Here is a 19,546-nt window from a genome sequence, read left to right as displayed (position 1 = left end):
GTCTTCTGCGCTTGGAGCCAGGGCAGGCATGGCTGGGGCTGATCTGCTGCCGGTGACAGAGCTCCTGCCCTGGGAGCAGAGGTGGGACAGCTGGGACCCCCTTCCCATCGGCAGGGAGGAGGAACCTGGGAGCTGGCGTGCAGGACCATGCAGGCGGTGGGCGAGCTGAGCACAGAGCTGTGTGGGCCAAGTCCTGCAGCCAGAAGCATGCTCCCGCGGGCAGCAGGGCGAAAGCAGGTCCCAGCAGAAGCAGGGAGCTCCTGGCTGCCCGGGGGTGGGGAGCATGGAGGACTTGCTCTGTGGGAGGCTGTGGAGGCAGCGGCAGGGCCTGAGGGGCACAAACACCTGGCCACCAGGTCCGTGAGTGGGTCCCCGTGGGAGCAGGCAGAGGCGCAGCCCTCGGGCATCCCCGGGCCGAGCCGCCGGGTGCTCCCGGGACTGGGTGCAGGGGGCCAGGCTGGGGTGCTGTCCCAGAGAGCAGCTTGTCTCGCTGCTGGTATCTCCCAGAGTTTTTTATCTCTCCATCAGGCAAATAAGTAGCTGAGGTGCAGCCATAGATTCCTTCAGGGAAGCTTCCTGAGATGATATTTCTTCTTTCATTGAATCTGTCTGCTCCGGGATCCAGCTGAGACTTCTTGCAGGAATCTTCCAGGGTCTTCTGTCCTCTTCCAATAGAGACCTGGTATCCCACGTAGTGGCCCCAGACTCTTTCAGAAAAGCTAGACGAGAGGATTTTTTCCTCTTTATGGAAGCTCTCTGCTCCGGGATCCACATGACACTTTGATATCTCAGGTAGGAACCTCAGACTCCTCCAGGAAAGCTACGAGAGATGATTTTTCCTCTTTGTAAAAGCTCTCTGCTCTGAGTTCCACCCAAGAGTCCTCCCAGGCATTTCCCAGTGCGTTTTGACCGCTTCTTGAGACACCCGATTTGCTGAGTAGCAGCCCCAGACTCCTCCAGGAAGCTATCAGAGATATTTTCCCCTTTGGAGGAAGCTCTATGCTCTGAGATGCACGCTACTCTCCTCTCAGGAATCTCCCAAAGGTTTTTGATCTCTGCTTTAGATGACTGATGCTCTGGGATCTACACAAGATTGCTGTCAGGCTTCTCCTAGAATCATCTGCCGTCTTCTGATTGGGACCTGAGATCCCAGGTAGCATGCCAGACTCTTCCAAGTAAGCTGATTTTTCTCCTTTGGAGGAAGCTCTCTTTTTCCAGGCTCCACCCCTGACTTCTCCCAGGCATGTACCAGGGTCTTTTCTCCTCCTCTTACATACCATAGATCCCAGTAGCAGCCCCAGACTCCTCCATGTAAAGTAGGTAAGATGTTTTTTGCCCTGGGAGGAAACTTCTCCTGCTAGAAGAAACCTTCAGGGAAACCTTCCAGCAGCCTTCCAGTACCTAAAGGGGCTACAAGAAAGCTGGAGAGGGACTTTTTGCAAGGGCATGTAGTAAGAAGACAAGGGCCAATGGCTTCGAACTGAAAGAGGCAGATTCAGATCAGATCTAAGGCGGAAATTCCTCCCTCTGAGGGTGGTGAGGCACTGGACCAGGTTGCCCAGAGAAGCTGCGCTGTGCATCGGGCGGCTGCCCTTGGTCACCGACCGCTCCGCGCCATTACAGCGCGTCGGGACCTCCCGCCATTGTCCCAGCAATGCCCGGGCCTCTGTTGTGAGAGCTGTTGGCATCTGTCGCGATAGCTGCCACCTCATGGTGGGTGTCCCCACTGCCCGTGACGCGGGAGAGCCCAGACTGCTCCACCGGAGCCCCCCGGGGCGATGGTTCTCCATTCGAGGAAGCTCTCTCTGAGCTAAAGGATGCCTCCCCCCGTTACAATTAAAAATTTATTCATTTACATTTTTAAATGCATTTAAAAATACATTTTACATTGAAGTGAACCAGCTTCTTTATGGCCTCAAATGATTTTCCAAAATGGACACCCGTCTTGCAGATACTGCCCCTAATTCCGTAGTGGCGTTTCCCACCTTGAGCAATCGAAATGTCCTTGGGCGCACCCTCTGCCCGCCTCACCGCTGGGTGCACCCTCTGCCCACCTCGCCGCTGGGTGCACCCTCTGCCCGCCTCACCGCTGGGTGCACCCTCTGCCCACCTCGCCGCTGGGCGCACCCTCTGCCCACCTCACCGCTGGGCGCACCCTCTGCCCACCTCGCCGCTGGGTGCACCCTCTGCCCACCTCACCGCTGGGTGCACCCTCTGCCCACCTCGCCGCTGGGCGCACCTTCTGCCCACCTCGCCGCTGGGCGCACCCTCTGCCCACCTCGCCGCTGGGCGCACCCTCTGCCCACCTCACCGCTCACACTGTCGTGCGGCTGGCTAACGGGTCATCAGGCGCTTGTTCTCTCTCTGCTGTCGGTCCTACCGTACCTCTGCCGGTCTGATTCTCGGCCAGATTTCCTCTCCCGATTCCTGCAGTAATTCAGGTCTATCCTCATCTCTGGGCCCACCCTCCTGTGTTCACACGTACCCATCTGCGCCCGTCTCCTGATCGTGTGTCCGCCTCCGTCATCTGGCTTATGGGTACAGTTTATGGTCAGATGAAAATGTGGAATTTTCATCTGTTTTAATACATGGCACAGCTTTGGGCTACCCCAGCTGGTAACTCCTCCTGACCCTGCCTGCAGGTGAGCTTACACCAAAGGTACTGGACGGACTTGAAGCCCTCAGGGGACGTTACCAGGCTGTGCTGGGTCCTGCTCTGCGAGGGGTTGGTGAGAGGGAAGGTCTCACAAGGCACAGCCTCGTTCCTGGTGCCTGAGCAGAAAAACAGTCAGCGCCAGGCTGCCCAGGAACACTTCCAGACGGTGTTTGAGCATCTCCAAGGTGGGAGATTTTGACCTTTTCATAGAATGATAGAATCATAGAACGGTTTGGGTTGGAAGGGACCTTAAAGATCATCCAGTTCCAACCCCCCTGCCATGGGCAGGGACACCCTCCACTACACCAGGTTGCCCAAAGCCTCATCTAACCTGGCCTTGAACACTTCCAGGGATGGGGCAGCCACAACTTCTCTGGGCAACCTGTGCCAGTGCCTCACCACCCTCAATGTAAAAAATTTCTTCCTTATATCCAATCTAAATCTCCCCTCTTTCAGTTTAAAGCTATTGCCCCATGTCCTATCACTACACACGCTTGTAAAAAGTCCCTCTCCAGCTTTTCTGGAAAGGTACTATAGGTACTGGAAAGCTGCTATAAGGTCACCCCGGAGCCTTCTCTTCTCCAGGCTGAACAGCCCCAACTCTCTCAGCCTGTCTTCACAGCAGAGGTGCTCCAGCCCTCGCATCATCTCCGTGGCCTCCTCTGGACTCGTTCCAGCAGCTCCATGTCCTTCTGATGTTGGGGACCCCAGAGCTGAACACAGTATTCCAGGTGGGGTCTCACGAGAGCAGAGCAGAGGGGCAGAATCCCCTCTCCCGACCTGCTGCCCGCACTTCTTTGGATGCAGCCCAGGACACGGTTGGCTTTCTGGGCTGCCAGCGCACATTGCCGGCTCATGTTGAGCTTCTCATCCACCAGCACTCCCAAGTCCTTTTCCTCAGGGCTGCTCTCCATCCATTCTCCACCCAGCCTGTACTTGTGCTTGGGATTGCCCCGACCCACGTGCAGGACCTTGCACTTGGCCTTGTTGAACTTCATGAAGTTCTCACAGGCCCACAGCATTTTCAGTGCTGTGAAGCACGGTCCAGGAGACCATCTGCTCCTGGGAACCTCTGCTGCTTCTTGGAGGGAAGAAGTGCTTTCTGCCAGGGTAAGGCTGATTAGAATAACACGCAGTTCCCAGTCAAAGCTTGCTTTATTAGACTCTCATAGAAGGAATTTTAAATATCAAATTCCACATTTATGACACACAAGGATCAACATCTGACAGCTTACTGCTCTTTTTCCAAAAACTCCAGGTTGGGGAGAAAAAGACATTCCAACCCAACGTCTTCAGTATGTTAATTTGAAAATGTAAACAAAGTAGAATTCCCTCTAAAGCATTTAAAAGCTGAGACAAGCAACGTCAAAAGAAACAACACAACCCGACGTTCATGCTACAGGTTTACCTTTCCACAACTATTAGTACTTGCAGGTCAGTTCTTTCCACCAAAAGATGCTGTAGCGGCAAAAAGATGATGCTGGGGAAACAACAACAAAAAGAGCACATTATGCTCGAAATACTTGTCTGAGAATTGCAGTAACAAGGTAGTTTCTGTCCACCAAAAGGACCCAACCCCAGCAAAAAATAATACAGAGGAAGACTGAAAAACAGAGGAATCAAAGCAACACTTGGGCCGTAACGGTCTGCTCTCAACACTTCAAGGGACCGGCATACACCCCGATTAACGAGGGGGTTTATTGCTTCCCAAACCGACTCACCTGTCAAACAAAGAGTTTCTGTCTCTGTTCAGCTCGTGCTGTGCAGCCAACAGGCTGCTCCTGCGGGATGTGCTCCCGCGGGATGCAGCTTCCCCAGCTCTAGCGCACTCGGTCGGGCGGCAATGCCCAGCGACTGTGTGCGTGGGAACTTGAGCTTCAGTTTGAAACGGGGCCTTTGGGAGCCCAAGTGACACAGGCCACAGTTGCCAAGCGGCCAAATAAAGGTCATATCCCCCTTAACGGGACTGAGGGTCCGTCCCAGGAAGGCCCTGTTACAAGGGGGAGTGCTTAAGGCCCTCAAAATCGGGCTGGAGATGGCACTGCTCAGCCGATAAAGGCCACGCTGCACGAGGGCTGTGGCTGAGGTCAGTCATCCTCCCGGGAGGAGGGTTTTTTTTTCCCCAAAGACAGTGCAGAAGGGGAATATTTATTGGGAATGTTGCACCTTACCCCAAGACAAGAGGACATCCCTGAATGTTCCTTTGCCTTGGGAGACTTTCGTTTGACCACAGAAAAGAGGGAGCCCTCCTTCAAGATAAGGTAGAGTCACCTGAACTGCCAGAAGGAGGCACAGCCTCTGACACGGCCAGGGCTGCTGGATTAGTACCTTCTCCAGAACTTTGAGAGACCTCTTCCTCCCGACTCCGCGTCTCCTTCCTTTGCCATTTGGCCCACCCGCTGCCGCAGCTGCGCTGCACCCTCAGCCTGAGCGGCTGCCGTTCCTTGTCCAGGGTCAGGTCGCACAGGTCTCCCTGTAAGAAACAGCAGCAAGGACAAAACCGCAAGCTCGCTCTCCCCACGCGCCCTGCTCACCCAACGGCAGACCCCGGAACTGAGAGGTGGCTCCAGACTCCGACTGACGTGGCGCCTGGGAGGTTTCAAAGCAACCACAGTGCAGACTGAGTTGGAGGTAGGCTCCTGTTGTCTGGCCGTGGAAAAGTTAAGCCTTTAAGTGAAGGATTTGCTGGAATCCACTAAGACTGAAGTTAGACATAGTCGCCTGTTTGCGTGTGCTTGGATAAGGCAAACGTGTACCTAATGTCTGAAACCAGGATGATCATCATGAGTTGCCAAGCTGTCCTTAAAAGAGGAACATCCTGGAAAAACGTGTATTGATGAAAATATGTACCAGACTTTGTTTCCTTTAAGACAGTGAGGGATAGTGGAGGAGCCTTAAAATGTACGTCAAGAGGAGGACACGCGTCCTTGTAAGTGCAAAACATCTGGCAAGTGTTAAGGACTCTGCTGGCCCTTAATCACTAAAGGAGGAGCCAAAGCAAGGACTTCGGACACTGAGAAGGAAAACTTGGTGTTACAAGAAAAGGTTATTGAGATTGGAAGAATACCACAAATACCAAGTAAGCAAGAAACAGCGGGAAAGGTAATTCTGGCAGCGGGAGATGGCGACCACTGACTCACGGACCACCTCCCCTAAGCATACCCCAGACCCAAAAGACAGGGGAGGAGGGAAAAGACTGAGCATGCTGAGAGTCTCAGCCAAAAGCGATGGTGATCCACCGCTTTACGGCGGTTCTAATTCCTGATCTCACGTGCTGGAAAATACCAAATGCCCTTTTTAAGGGAAAACTAACACCAGTGTCACCCTTGCAGCTTGTGATTTAACATGACCGATTTGAAAGAGACAAACCAGGCGTTCCTTACTTACAGAAACCCACTTGGCTACAGCCCACGGTACGGGATGCTGGGCTACACTCATTTTCTTCGGAGGCACTCTGAAAGGAAAAGGAACCCAAGAACTGTCAGACCACGTCGAATCCTACCGTACAGGAGATTTTTATTTGCTTGCTTGCTTGAAGAGCTAAGAGGCAAGGTCTCCTCTCGTGTTCGGTGATTTTATGAATTTTATGGTTTTATTTATTTTTTTAATGAATTTTATTATTTTATTTTTTCCCTGCTACTATGAGCACTTTCGTCACCAATACCTTTCCACCCTTCCCTCCTCGGGACATTCACAGGCCTACCATGAAGCTGGGATTCACTGAGCAGGCTTTACTCTGTATCAGGGAGTGAAGGAATAACAGCAGCTACTGCACAGAGAGAGATTTGGAAAAACAGCAACAGAGGTGCTGTGGGAAATAAGAGCCACCGGGCAATCCAGGCCCCTCGACATTAGCCCTGCTAAGACCTAGTCACAGGAAACAGTAGCAGGGAAAGGATAAAAGTGAAAAGTGCCAGAGGCAAGCGGCGAGCCAGGAATGCCCATTAGGAAGGCTATCAGCAATACAAAGGACCACAAACAACAAAACCAGCAGGTGAGCGACTTTAAGAGAGAGTAAAACAACTTTCTCCTGGAGAGAAGATCACAGAAGAACAGATCTACTCCCAGATGCTGTTTCTCCTGCACTAAGCTCAGGTTCACCCAAAATTCCAAACTTTAGATGACCCAAGATCTCTGCAGTTTAGTCTTAGACCATTAACTGACGGAGCAGCCTTCCAGTACCTGAAGGGGGCCTGCAGGAAAGCTGGAGAGGGACTTTTTACAAGGGTGTGTAGTGATAGGACAAGGGGTAATGGCTTTAAACTGAAAGAGGGCAGATTTAGATTGGATATAAGAAAAAAATTTCACTCAGAGGGTGGTGAGGCACTGGCACAGGTTGCCCAGAGAAGTTGTAGACGCCTGGCAGTGTTCAAGGCCAGGTTGGATGGGGCTTTGGGCAACCTGGTGTAGTGGAGGGTGTCCCTGCCCATGGCAGGGGGGTTAGAATGAGATGATCTTTGAGGTCCCTTCCAACCCAAACCATTTCATGATTCTATGATTGTATAACTAAGTCAGGAAAATTATCTGCAGTGACAGGCTGAGTGCCTCTCGGTCCTCTCTCTCTTTCTTTGACTTCTACTGGCACACTTGGTACGTGGAAAGATGCCCGGCCTCAACTCCAGTCATCCTCCCCGCACAGCCTACTGTCCAAATCGTAGGCCTAGGAGGCATTTGGACGAGAGCTGAACATGCAATCTATTTAACAGCACGTGAGTGCGGCACTTCCACGCTCTTCCTTCTGAATCCAGTGCCAATATTCTAACGCCAATCCTACATGTACTAAGCAGACAGATTTCCTTTGTGTTTCAGGAGACTCTTCCCTCTTTGAGACGCATTCTAAAACACCAGGAGGATTTGGATCCAAAGTCACACACTGCTGACGAACTGAACCAGAGCCCTGGAGGAATGATCAGAATATTCTGTAGCTTACCGTTTCCAGTCCACACTTTGCTTTACTCATATGGTGAACACACTCAGCTCCAGCTCTAAAAACAAGTCAGAGAAGTAAGAACTAAGTTTACAAAAAGTCACAAGAAGGAAGCAATCTTGTAAACCGCTACTCCAAGCATTTCATTAGGATTTTAGGGCCTCTAGCCAACAAGGTGGACAGCCTTAATCCATATTGGCACTCATGCTTCAGAGTCTCATGGAAAAATGAAAAAATATGCACTCGTGCCAAAATTGGGCTTTCTGCTTTTCTTAACAAGCAGTTAAAGAGAAAAAGAGTGTGACGTGACACAGAAAGGGAGATGAGCAGTGAGTCGCGAGAGCTTGCAAATCCTACAAGGTTATTGGCACAAAGAGAAGGGCAGGTGGCAAAGAACCATGGGAAGATCTTGCAGGACTCAGTCACGGAGCAATAAAAGGGCACAGGGAACTCTGTACGGAGCTACAAAGTGACGCACGGGGGGAAAAGCACCCCGGCTTCACACACAAATTAATGCTCCTGGGGCTCATCACTGCCACTGGCGAGTGACACCTGAATAGCTCAGCAACCAAGAGCACCCCAAAAAAACTCAAATCCAAATCCCCCATAAGGAATTATGAGCAAAAGAGCTTGTTCAAAAAGAAAAAGAGATCAAGAGGTGGTCTGATTACAGCAGACAAACTCCTTCCTGGGGCAGAACACTCAGACTGAATGAGCTCTTCAGTCTAACAGAGTAATCAGAAAAAAATGAGAGGCTTGAAGATGATGCCTCATCAAATTAATTTTGAAATCAAGAGCACATTTTAGAATTATTAACTGGTTTGGTCTTTTCTGGAATAGCGTAATTGCTGGGGGAAGACACAGGGCTAAGAGAGAACTGCCAGACTGGATCATGGAAGAGCCGTGTCTGGCCTTGTGTATTCTGGATCTACAACTCACATCCTGGGTACAAGAGATTAGAAAGCATTCTGCATCCCAGTCTCCTTCGTCGCTCATTTCCAGCAGTTCTACTGGGACTAGAAATGGATGGGGGGAGCGGGAAATGAAAGGACTACGTTTGTCTGAGCAGGAGAAGAACTGGCATCAGACTTCTCCCAGTAGAATCTCTGCATGAAATACATTTGGGAACTGGGCAGTATGTAAGGAAAAGAGGCCAAGGGCACAAGCTGCAACACAAGAGATTAAATCTGAACACAAGAAAAGCCTTTTTGGCTGCAGCTGTGCTCAAGCACTGCAACCGGCTGCCCACAGAAGCTGCGGCATCTCCACCCTTGGAGAAATCAAGGGGCCCCTCCAACCTCAACGATTCCGCCAAATTCATGGACTGAGATCTACCTCAGAATCGCCACGAGAGGTTTAGTTACCAAACAAGCCGATGGAGAAGATGGGTGACATCACCCGTGCACACACAACACGTGCAATTCCGTGAGACTTTGAAGCACTTTGGGAGCAGCAAGCTCAAGCTGAGAGGCAGCATTCAGCAGCTGACTCAGGGCAACAGGCTGGGATGCAGCTGGAAAACTGTTCCCGGTCCTTCCCTTGTCGTCCCTGGCTCAGGTGCACAAGCCAGCGCACTGCCCTGCCTAGTCGCTGAGTTCCCGTCCCGCTCAGATTCCACAGGGAATGTTAACACAAAGGAGATAAACAGGAAGACCTCTAGCTAATGGCACAGGAACCCGAAAGCGTATGACAACTTTTCTCCAAACGTGGGCTATGCTGCTCAGATTCTATCCCTAGGGAAGAGAAGGAAGAAGACAAATGGGGCAAAGGATGACACAGGAATGAAACATGAGGAAGGCACGAGAGACACTAAAAATGTTGACACGTGCACTGGAAGATTATTTTGGAGTCAACTCACCTGTCCGTACCCAGCTGTGGGAAGGAGGTCTCACCTCCGACATCCACTCTCCTCCTCTTCACCGTTTCTTCCACGGCAATGCTTGCTGACACTTCATTTCTTCTCTTGACCTTCAAAATATTGCAAACTTGGTATTGATCACGTTCGATTTTGACTTTTCTATTTCAGAACAAAATTCACAGCCAAGATACGTTCGTGTTTCACAAAAGGGTTCATGTGTAAGCAATGAAAACCAAAAAGAGGAGGCAGGAAGAAAAGATCAGCTGCTGTATTCGAACAGAAGAGAAGCACTGACAGGCCATCCAGAGAATCACGCTCCACAGATTTAAACGAGAAATACTGCTTTCCAGGACATCCAAAGTGCTCCGGTTTTAGCGGAGGGCCTCGGAATGTAATTAGCAGGAATGCCACGCTAGCACAGAGAGTGGGATTTCCTTTTGGGGAATTTGGACAGGACATCTTCATTAATTCACTCCATCTTCAGACACTCGCCCGTACTGAAAACAAACCCACCCTGAGCTCTCACTCGACAAAAACTTTCCACAGAAGCTGAACTTTGTTGTTGATGACACAGAGCACCGAGGAAACGGCCTCACTACTCAGCAGTCTTGACCTCACGCAGACTCTCCCAGGGAAGGAACCTTTGGACAGCCCGGCTCAGGCTTGCAGACAACACGTGTAACTGAAGCCAGCGGGGCTCCCAGGGCCTGAGGCAAGACTTGATCCAAAGTCCCATGGAACTGACAGAGATTCCTCTCAACTTGCATGGTTCTAGGTGAGAATTCAGGGTCACGTTGCATTGCCTGACTCACCCAGAAACAGCAGAACTATAGCATTGCCTATATATATATGTGTGTGTGTGTACCTCAAGGGGGCCTACAAGAAAGATGGGGAGAGGCTGTTCAGGAGGGCCAGTTGTGATAGGACGAGGGGTAATGGTTTTAAAATAGAGGGAGGTAGATTCAGGTTGGATATTAGGAAAAAATTTTTTACCATGAGAGTTGTAGAACACTGGAACAGGTTGCCCAGAGAGGTGGTGGATGCTCCATCCCTGGAGATGTTCAAGGCCAGGTTGGACGAGGCCCTGAGCAACCTCATCTAGTTGGAGATACCCCTGTTCCTTGCAGGGGGGTTGGACTAGATGACCTTTGAAGGTCCCTTCCAGCCCTAACCATTCTATGATTCTATGATTCTATGATATATATTCTGCTTCTCTAGACTATTTAGAATAGAACTTTTTAAAAAAAAACAAATACACAAAACTTACAAGATCACCTCTGCCCTTGTTTACTTCTTTACCTGTAACAGACATATTATAACATTTGGTGAATATTTACTGACTGAACTTCCTTTAACCAACTTGAAAGTCCATTTTGGCATTGCACCTCACTTTCTGAGCACGAGATAAAGGACTGGACTTGCAAGTGACATGTTTCTACAACGTACTTGTGTTTATACACAACTTGAAACACCAGTGCACCTTACACCGGGCACAATTAGAGACTTGAAGCGTTGTAGAACTGTATCTGGGGAGGGCAGTTAAATTCTGGAGCAAGGTGTACAGGGGAGGGAGAGAATTCTCCATGTTCTGAAGTTTTCACATCCGAACATGGTACGTTTGATCAGGGATGCCACACGTGAGCCAATGGGTGAGACTAAGAACTCACCACTGGTCCGTTTTATGAAGCGGACAGGAGGATCTGTTAGAGTCACAAGAAAAACCAGCAGCTTTTCCCAGGGACCAAAAAGCACAAAAGGAAATAGTAAGAATAAACACTTTGTTTTCACAACTGAAGAGGCTGGATGTAGAGTCCCACAGAGGTCTCAGTGGGGCCCTGAGGCTGTCCAGGGAATCCAGAGAAAAACCTGGAACGCTAGGGAGGTGACAACATTTGCTAATTATACAGAAGATATTATTACCACTATTACTATCATTACTTAAAAAAAACCCCACACATTCTTTCTTTAGGAAAATAGAAACAAAGAACATGAAGTTCAACGTCAACAAACGTAGTCAAGCACAAGGAAGACAAACATGCGTTCCATGTCCATGTGCTGGCTCAGCCTGGCTACCGACACTAAAGAATGAAGGCTGGGATCCACTGGCCACTGCTCCATACAAATACTAGCTGCGAAGTCAGCAGGGCTTGCAATGGCAAAGAAAGATTTAGGAATTCTAGAAAACACAGGACAAAAGAGAACACGCTGTTGTGCTCCATTTCGAATCCACGGCACAGCCGTACTGCTCGCAGGTTTGCTCCCTCTCATTCAAAGGCACAGCAGACAAAGGGAAAAGGGAAAAGCAAGACATGGATCACAGCTGCTCCCAGAAATTCTCCAACCATAACCGTACAGACTTACCACAAGATACGCTTGGCTGAAATGAGTTCAGCTCCAGGTACATCGTGCAAACGTAGGGATAAGGCACAAGATGGACGTTGCCGTGTTTGAACCTCATCTTCGATACTCTCTCCCACTTGCTCCAGTCTGAGAACGACGATAAGAACACAGCACTGGCATTTCAAAGGAGCAGGAGTCCTGGCCACATCCTCTTGGAAACCTTCGAAAGCCACACCGCACCAAATACATGTAAAAGGGACCAAACCCAACCTGTCGGCACGAGCTTTGTGAGAAAACACCACAGAAACCGGGCACCCAGGCGACACTCTCCCAGCAGTTGCTTCTGTTGACAGCGCTGTGTTTCCTTAACTGGATTTGGCTTCAGTCCTGACACTCTCCCACCACAAACAACATGCCAGGCTCTTCCCACGCTAGGAACAAAGCTCAGCAGCTCTCCTAACCAAAAAGTAACTCTTTTAAAAATTTTTTTAAAAAAGGCAAAAGACTGGGACTCATAGGAGTAGCATCCTTACATTAACTTCGCCGTTCAAAGCGGGAGGAATAAAGACACTTGACACAACCACCACAGTTACGGACGCTCCTCCTTGCGGGTGCAGGGGAGCTACTTTAAGAGAGAGTAAAACAACTTTCTCACGGAGAGAAGGTCATAGAAGAGCAGATGTACTCCCAAACCATTCTGTGATTCTGTGATTCATTCTTACAAGTACGAAAGGATACATGGAAAGACAGTGAAGTGGTCTGTAGAAAACGGATGTAAATCACCAAGATTTCCAAGGATTACTCGAATCGCTTCCTGGAGAGGCCAGAAAAATCAAAGGAATAAAGAGTATTAACAATACAGCCACAATCCAACTGTGAAGTACAGTTTCACGGCTTGGCAAAAAATCAACATTACCGTTTGCATGACAAGCAGGTTCCTGATATTTTTGGTTTTCCTGCTCCCCCTCCTCACCCCGCTCCCTCCCAGAGCCTCCGAGTGCGCTGCACGAAGGGACTCGGACAAACCAAAGCAAATGAATGCTTAATCTTGAATGAACATGGAAGCACCATCGCGGTGTGCTTTGAAATTTAAGACATTCGACATTTAAAAAGTCTTCTTTTTGCCACCTATACACATGTAGTACTGACCTGTTTCAAAAATAAACATATTTCTCTATTTCTGATTATCGAGCCGATTCGGTTATGAAGGAACTATAGTTCAGCCCCAACGAACTCCAGCTTTAAAAGTGGGGAACTTTTTATCCTCTCAATATTTTCAAAAGTGAAAAGGAAAAAAAAATTAAATTATAATTTTCCATACCAACTAAAGTCAGCACACTTTCTTCAATAATATTTCTAGTGCTATTACTGTACTCTAAAGACTTTTTAAAATTATGTAACGGGAGCATTTTTAAGCAGGCAGTACACTTGTCTCATTTGCTCGGGACTGGCAGGGCCTTCCTCCTGTCTCGGGAAGAAGATGACAACAACTGAGCTCATCGGCTGCCACCCAGCTTGGTCACAAAGTAATGGCACCATTAAAAGAATGGTTCTCTCTGGTTCCACGAGCGCCACGGCTACGAGGAAAGCCTGAGCAATTGAGTCATGGTCAAGCCAGCTCACCAGTTCTGCCACAGCTCCAGAAAAAGCAGGAGGGTTTGACAGCCAGTCAAGCCCGAGGAGTCAAAAGCAGTGGTCAGGTCTGAGGCTGAGAGCGAAGCCGTGGGCAAGTGTGGCTGCAGAACGAGTGTGAACGGGAGTCAGAAGGCAACGGTGCAACTGCCTTGACAAACAGGAGTCCTCATTCGCCCAGGTTTCACAGCCTGTAGCTTCTTTCAAACAAAAGCATTGCTCCTCTACGCCAGTGCTGCCTCTTGAGGACATTGCTCATTGACGTCATTTTCACCCTCATGCTCTCCAGAGAAGTTCCCCATGAACTCTCACTGGAAACGCTGCATTTGTCACAACGTCCTCAGGCCCACAACAAACAAAAAAATGGCTCAGCCTAACATTCAGCCAAGGCCCCGTGGACCTGCTTCATCTCCTACCTCTAACTCCTTGACAGCACTTCCAGTGTCGTCGAGACCAGGAGCGCTGGGAAACAAACAGAGAGTGAGTCCCATCCCGGCCAAAAACCAGCGGAGCTGCATTTGCTGAAAGGGTTAAACAACAAAACGTCGTTCCCGTTGCACAGAGAAAATACTTGGCAGGCAGATGAACCCCTCATTTATTGTTGTCGTGGGTCAGCCCCGCCGGCAGCGCAGCCACCACCAGGCGCCCACCCAGCCCTCTCCCTCCGTGAGGCGCAGAGGAGAGAAATGGAGCAAAGTGCTGCGGGCGAGACAAGGACAGAGAGGAGCCACCCACCGGCCACGGCCCCGGGCACAACAGGCTCCGTCTGGGGACAAATCCATCTAATTCCTTTACGGCTCATTCAGAGAGGATAACAAGAAACAAAACCGGATCTCAAAAACAAACACCTTCCCCACCCCTCCCTTCTTCCCGCTCTGCCTCCTGCCCCAGTGACACCGGGCACAGGGAATGGAGGGGTGGGGTGCGCGTCAGTTCATCACACGTTATTTCTGCCGCTCCTTTCTTAAAGGAGGAAGGCTCCTTACACTCTCTTCCCCTGCTCCAATGGGTCCTCTCCTCACAGGACAGTCCACAGACTTCTCCAACATGAGTCCTTCCCACAGGATCCAATCCTTACTCATTGGATTGCTCCACCGCGGGCTTCTTCCCCACAGAGTCACGGCTTCTGAGGGAGCTGCCACCTGCGCTGGCATGGGGTTCTCCATGGGCTTCAGATGCCTCTCTGCCTCGTCGTCAGACTCCAGCAGCTCACGGAGACCATTCCCTACGACTCCCTTCAGGCACAGGCATCTGCTCCAGCGTGGGGCTCTCCAGGAGCTGCAGGTGGGTCTCTGCTCCACCGTTAATCTCCAGGGGTGGCAGGGGGGCCGCTGCCATCTCTCCATGGGCTGCAGGGGAATCCCAGCTCCGGCATCTCCTCCCTTTCCATCTGCACTGTCCTGGGTGTCTGCCTGGCCGTTTCTCTCGGGTCTCAGCCCTCTCTCTGCTGCAGCCATCTCCAGTTGGCCAGCAGCGGCCCAGCGTAGGCAGTCGCCCGCCCAGGAGGCTGGGGGGCAGCCCCCCACCTCCCCTCTCTCTCCAGTGTGGGTCCAGCCTCAGCTCCGGCCCCTTTGTCCCGTTTTAACCAGGGCATTCGGGATTGACTCGGCCCTGGCCTGAGGGGATGGGGAGGGTCTCACCTGGCCAGAGGCCAGTCCCACGGGTTTTGGAGCTGGGGAAGCTTTTCACAGATACTTAGAGGGGCCGTTTCTGCAGCCCCTCCCGTAAACCCAGCACAATTGTTCTTAAAAAACATCCGTCATTCCATAAGGAATAATATTTCTTGTGAATTTTCTGCCCGTTTGTATTTTATGTGTCTGAGGATACCACAGATGGGAGATCACATCTTTTCAGCCCATCCTCAGGAACCTTTAGGACTGTTTTTTTTACAAGGTGCCCTCCAGCCAGCACCTCTGCCTTCCAGCCTATCGCCATGCCATTCTACTCCAGGGACTAAAAGAAGGAACAGGCAGGACACGTCTCCTCATCCTCTCCACGGTGCAAACCTGCAGAGGAACGGGCCTTCACAGTGTTGGAGCTACGCCCGGCGATGCTGGGGGCTGCGTACTGCCTGCATCAAACGGTCTTCCCAAATGCTAACTCCACCTTTTGTCAGACACCTGCTCACAAGCTTGCTGCTAGGCATCAGCCAACAAGGAAACGCAGAGGGAGAGAGGAGGTCTGAGAGAAAATCCAAACCCACTAAAGAGTAAACAAATCACATAACTGGTACTTGGGAGTCAGTAAATACAGTGGAGTGTGAGGAATTATGGCAGGCAGGCATTCTCTGGGACATAATTTGCTAGGCAGCCATTCTCGTCCATACTGATATGAAGACGGACTTGATGAGCCTCACTACCAGTTCCAGAAGTGATCAGGAAACACAAAAGGTGCTGCAGAAGTCTCACGTCCTGGTCCCTCGGGTGTCATAAGGAATTGAAAGAGCAGATGGTACAACGTGCACAAAGCCTGAGACACGCAGGGGCGACAACAGACTGCCATGCTCAAACCGATCCAGTGCTCTTCTGGCCATCAGGAGATCAAACACCAGCAGGCTGTCCAGACACATACGGGCACTACTGGCAGCGCCTTCCAAAGGGATTACGCTGAGGGAAAGAGCTTCATCACGGACAGGAGCAACGTTTCAAGGATCTGCTGAACACTCCACGACAGCGCAGGACAGACCAAGCACCTTCCTCTCTGAAATCAACCCAGAGAGCAAAACAAGGAGGGAGGTTAATCCTCCTGGATCTGCCACTATTCCAGCAAAATGCTAGGAAGCAAAGCTAAAGAAACACTTGCGTGTCCGTTCATCCCAAAATAAACAGAATTTCAAAGAGCCAGCCTACTTCCACAAAGGGCAAAGGAGACAAGGGTGGCACGAGATTTAATGTAGCTTCAGCCTAACTGTCATGATGCTCACAGCACATTCTCCTCATTAATTCTCATTAATATTTATGAATACTACGATGATTGATTACTTATCAGAGGCTGAGACAACAACAAATCATCACGTTTCAGAACAAGTTTCAGCTCTGCAGAACACTCCTTCAGCAGGACACAATCTATAAGCGCCTGCTTTGGAATGCAATCCTCAAAACTGAGCAGCTCCACCTCCTTTTCCCAGAGTAGCTCAAACTTTTGTGTTTACTAGAGTCTGCAGCCTCCAGGATTCCAAGTCTCCTCTCAAACGAAAAGCTCCAGAGCTCCTCCAGTGAGCTGGTCAAGGCCTTGCTCACTCACAAAAGCACTTGTCCATTATCTCTGTGTGTCTGACCAGCAGACAAAAGCAGATTCCTCCAGGGCAATACCCCCGGGGAAACTCTCTCACCTCCAAAAGATCATCCTCTTTCCTTGTTTGACATCTTCCCATCTGACCAGACGACTCAGCACTCTGGGTGTTACTGACTTTCCTGGCTACTAACTAGAATCTGAGGGTTGCCACACAACTGCCACCTCCCGCAGCCCTCCTATTCATCATCCCCGCACACCCAAAGGTGTCGGGGTCCTTTCTCTTTTTTGCCTGCCACCAGTACCACAGACTGAAGCACTCTCCCTCCACTCTCATTCCTCAGGCTTGCCACCACAGTGCCTGCTAGAAACGGACAGCAGCAGTTATCCTCAAAGTCCTGCTCAGCCCCTCTGCCTGCAGCAGACACACGCTGTTGCTTCAAAATAACAGGACAGCTTTTCACAGACACATTGGAAAGAGGAGTGGCAGTGGAAAGGGAACCTTGGGAGATAAAGTCCCCAGCACACCACAAACATCTCCTGCCAGCAGGCAGTGAGAGCTTCCAAAGGCTCTTTTTACATCAGCACTTGAGCGCCAGATTGCAAGGGCAGTGAAAGGCACGCTGCTCCCAGCAGACAGCCCAAGACACAAGCACAGACTGGGAGTGCAGAGACTGGTCCAGACTGGTCTCCGCAGCCACGCTGGTTTCCTGTCTCCTAGGGATGGACTTAATTTTCTCCACAGTAACTTGGATGGGCTTGTTCCGGATTAGTGCTGGAAACAGTGCTGATAACACAGGGATGTGCCAGTTACTGCTGAGCAGTGCTCACAGAGTCAAGGCCCTTTCTGCTCCTCACACCACCCCACCAGCGAGTAGGCTGGGGGTGCACATGAAGCTGGAGAAGACAACGCTGGGACAGCTGACCCCAGCTGGCCAAAGGGCTACCCAGACCATAGGACATCATGCTCAGCAATAAAACTGGGGGAAGGAGAAGGAAGGGGAGACGTTTGCCGTTACGGCCTTTGTCTTCCCAGGTAACCAACAGGTCTGAGGAAGCCCTGCTTTCCAGGAAGTTAAACACCTGCTGGACGATGGGAAGCAGTGAATGAATTCATGATTTTGTTTGGTTGTGTGCACAGCTTTTGCTTTACTTATTAAACTGTCTCTGTCTCAACCCTTAGAGTTGAGAAAAATCTCTGAGTTTTCTTACTCCTACCCTTCCAATTCTCTCCCTCATCCCGTCGAGGGGCAGCAAGTGAGAGGCTGCCTGGGGGTCAGGTACCGGCTGGGGTTAAACCGCTACAAAGGCTCGAGCGCTTCTCAGTTAAACACAAAGTTTCAAAATACTGTCAGCAACAACAGCCGCTTTTTCCACTGAAGCCAAAATCCACGCAGGCCAGCGAAACGAGTGTTTTTTACAGCCCAAATTCCTCTCTCGGGCCAATGCTCAGCCTGTGCAAGCCTAGTAGCAGCTTTTAAGCCACCGTTTTCACGGTCAATGAAGGTCAGGTGCCATCATCAAACTGCAGGTTGACTTTGCAGCTGTAACACGCTTACCTGTCCAATTTGCCGTACCGGATTTTAAATTTGTACACGAGCCTGCCCGCATGAACAAATCGTGTTTCAGGCAAACGATAGGTAAACGGTTTCAACGACATCTTCCTTTCTCCCTGAACGCCAGCCTAGGGAAGCAGGAGAGCCGAAGGTAAATGGCTAAATCCCTCCCCCAGCTCATCCTCTCACACGAGAAGCGATCACACGCGGCTTTTCCTCTGGAGGACGTTTGCAGAGAGAACACTCCCCGCTGCCCCCGCCAGCCGCCCGCGGGAGCCGGGCCCCCGCAGCCCCCGCAGCCCCGGGGGCGGGCGGGCGGGCGGGCCGGGCCGGGCCGGGCCTGCGGGGACGGCCGGGACCCGCCGCGGCTGCCGGCCCAGCGCCGCGGGCTGCCCGGAGGGGAGATGGCGCCGCCGCCTCCTCAGCCCCGCTGCCGGCCTGCGGGGCCCCCAGGCAGCCCCGGCGCTGGCGAGCACCGGCACCCCCCGCTCCACGGGAGGGAACGAGCCCCCGCCGCGCCCACCGGCCCCGCCGCGCCCGCCCTTGCCTCAAGCGGGGCCCGGCCGGGGCTGCGGCCGGAGCAGAACCGATCGCCGCCGAGCGGGGCCGATCCCCGCCGATTCGAGCGGAACGGAGACGAGCGGAGCCGAGCGGAGCCGATCCCAGCCGAGCGCAGACGATCCCCGCCGATTCGAGCGGAACGGAGACGAGCGCGGCCGAGCGGAGCCGAGCGGAGCCGATCCCAGCCGAACGCAGACGATCCCCGCCGATTCGAGCGGAACGGAGACGAGCGCGGCCGAGCGGAGCGAGCGGAGCCGATCCCAGCCGAGCGGCCGAGCGCAGCTGATCTCAGCCGAGCGGAGCCGATACGAGCCGAATGGAGCCGAGCGCGGCCGAGCCCAGCGCGCCGAGCGGCCGAGCGGAGCCGAGCGCAGCCGAGCCCGGCTGTCACCTCCGCCGGCTCCAGCTCCCACGTTAGCTCTGGTGCCTAATGCCAGTCCCGTGGCAGCAGCACTGTCAGCTCACCCCTTTCTCTCCCAAACTGCGATGATGTCACGTTTGCTTTTCCTGGTTCAGGCACCTTTCGTGCAAAGATTCCCAGAGATTGTTTTCATTCCTCCACTACACGCACAGAGCGTGGCTCCTAGAGGGCCACCAAAATGGAACAGCAGCAGCGTTAGTCTTGTCTGGGCTTTTGGGGAGGAAACACCCTCTTACAGAGCTGTCTGGAGCCTTTCTGGCAGCCACATTCTACTTCTAAAATAGACACAACTCCAGTCAAAAGCTCAGTGACCTAGCTGAGCAATGATCCAAAAAGAAGCCAGTTTTTATCCGCAGGAAAGGCT

The 19,546-nt window shown here is 51.6% G+C and overlaps 1 protein-coding gene across 1 annotated transcript; it reads right to left on the bottom strand.

The window, feature by feature from the left end:
- Window positions 1-1,617: 1,617 nt before the first annotated feature.
- On the bottom strand, window positions 1,618-18,304 carry LOC147527379 (uncharacterized). Its single transcript, XM_086623702.1, has 13 exons — window positions 18,204-18,304; window positions 13,830-13,875; window positions 12,520-12,595; window positions 11,803-11,928; window positions 10,709-10,740; window positions 9,442-9,551; window positions 7,587-7,641; window positions 6,044-6,110; window positions 4,985-5,129; window positions 4,065-4,136; window positions 2,696-2,765; window positions 2,386-2,531; window positions 1,618-1,810 (listed from the first exon to the last, which is right to left on the bottom strand). The coding sequence occupies exons 1-13, from the start codon at window positions 18,302-18,304 to the stop codon at window positions 1,618-1,620; spliced, it is 1,239 nt and encodes a 412-aa protein (XP_086479828.1).
- Window positions 18,305-19,546: the final 1,242 nt, after the last annotated feature.

Source organism: Tauraco erythrolophus, chromosome 19 (genome assembly GCF_009769465.1).
Source record: "Tauraco erythrolophus isolate bTauEry1 chromosome 19, bTauEry1.pri, whole genome shotgun sequence".
Taxonomy (NCBI): domain Eukaryota; kingdom Metazoa; phylum Chordata; class Aves; order Musophagiformes; family Musophagidae; genus Tauraco; species Tauraco erythrolophus.
The sequence above is the reverse complement of the archived record's forward strand: the minus strand, read 5'-3'. Positions and strand labels throughout refer to the sequence as shown.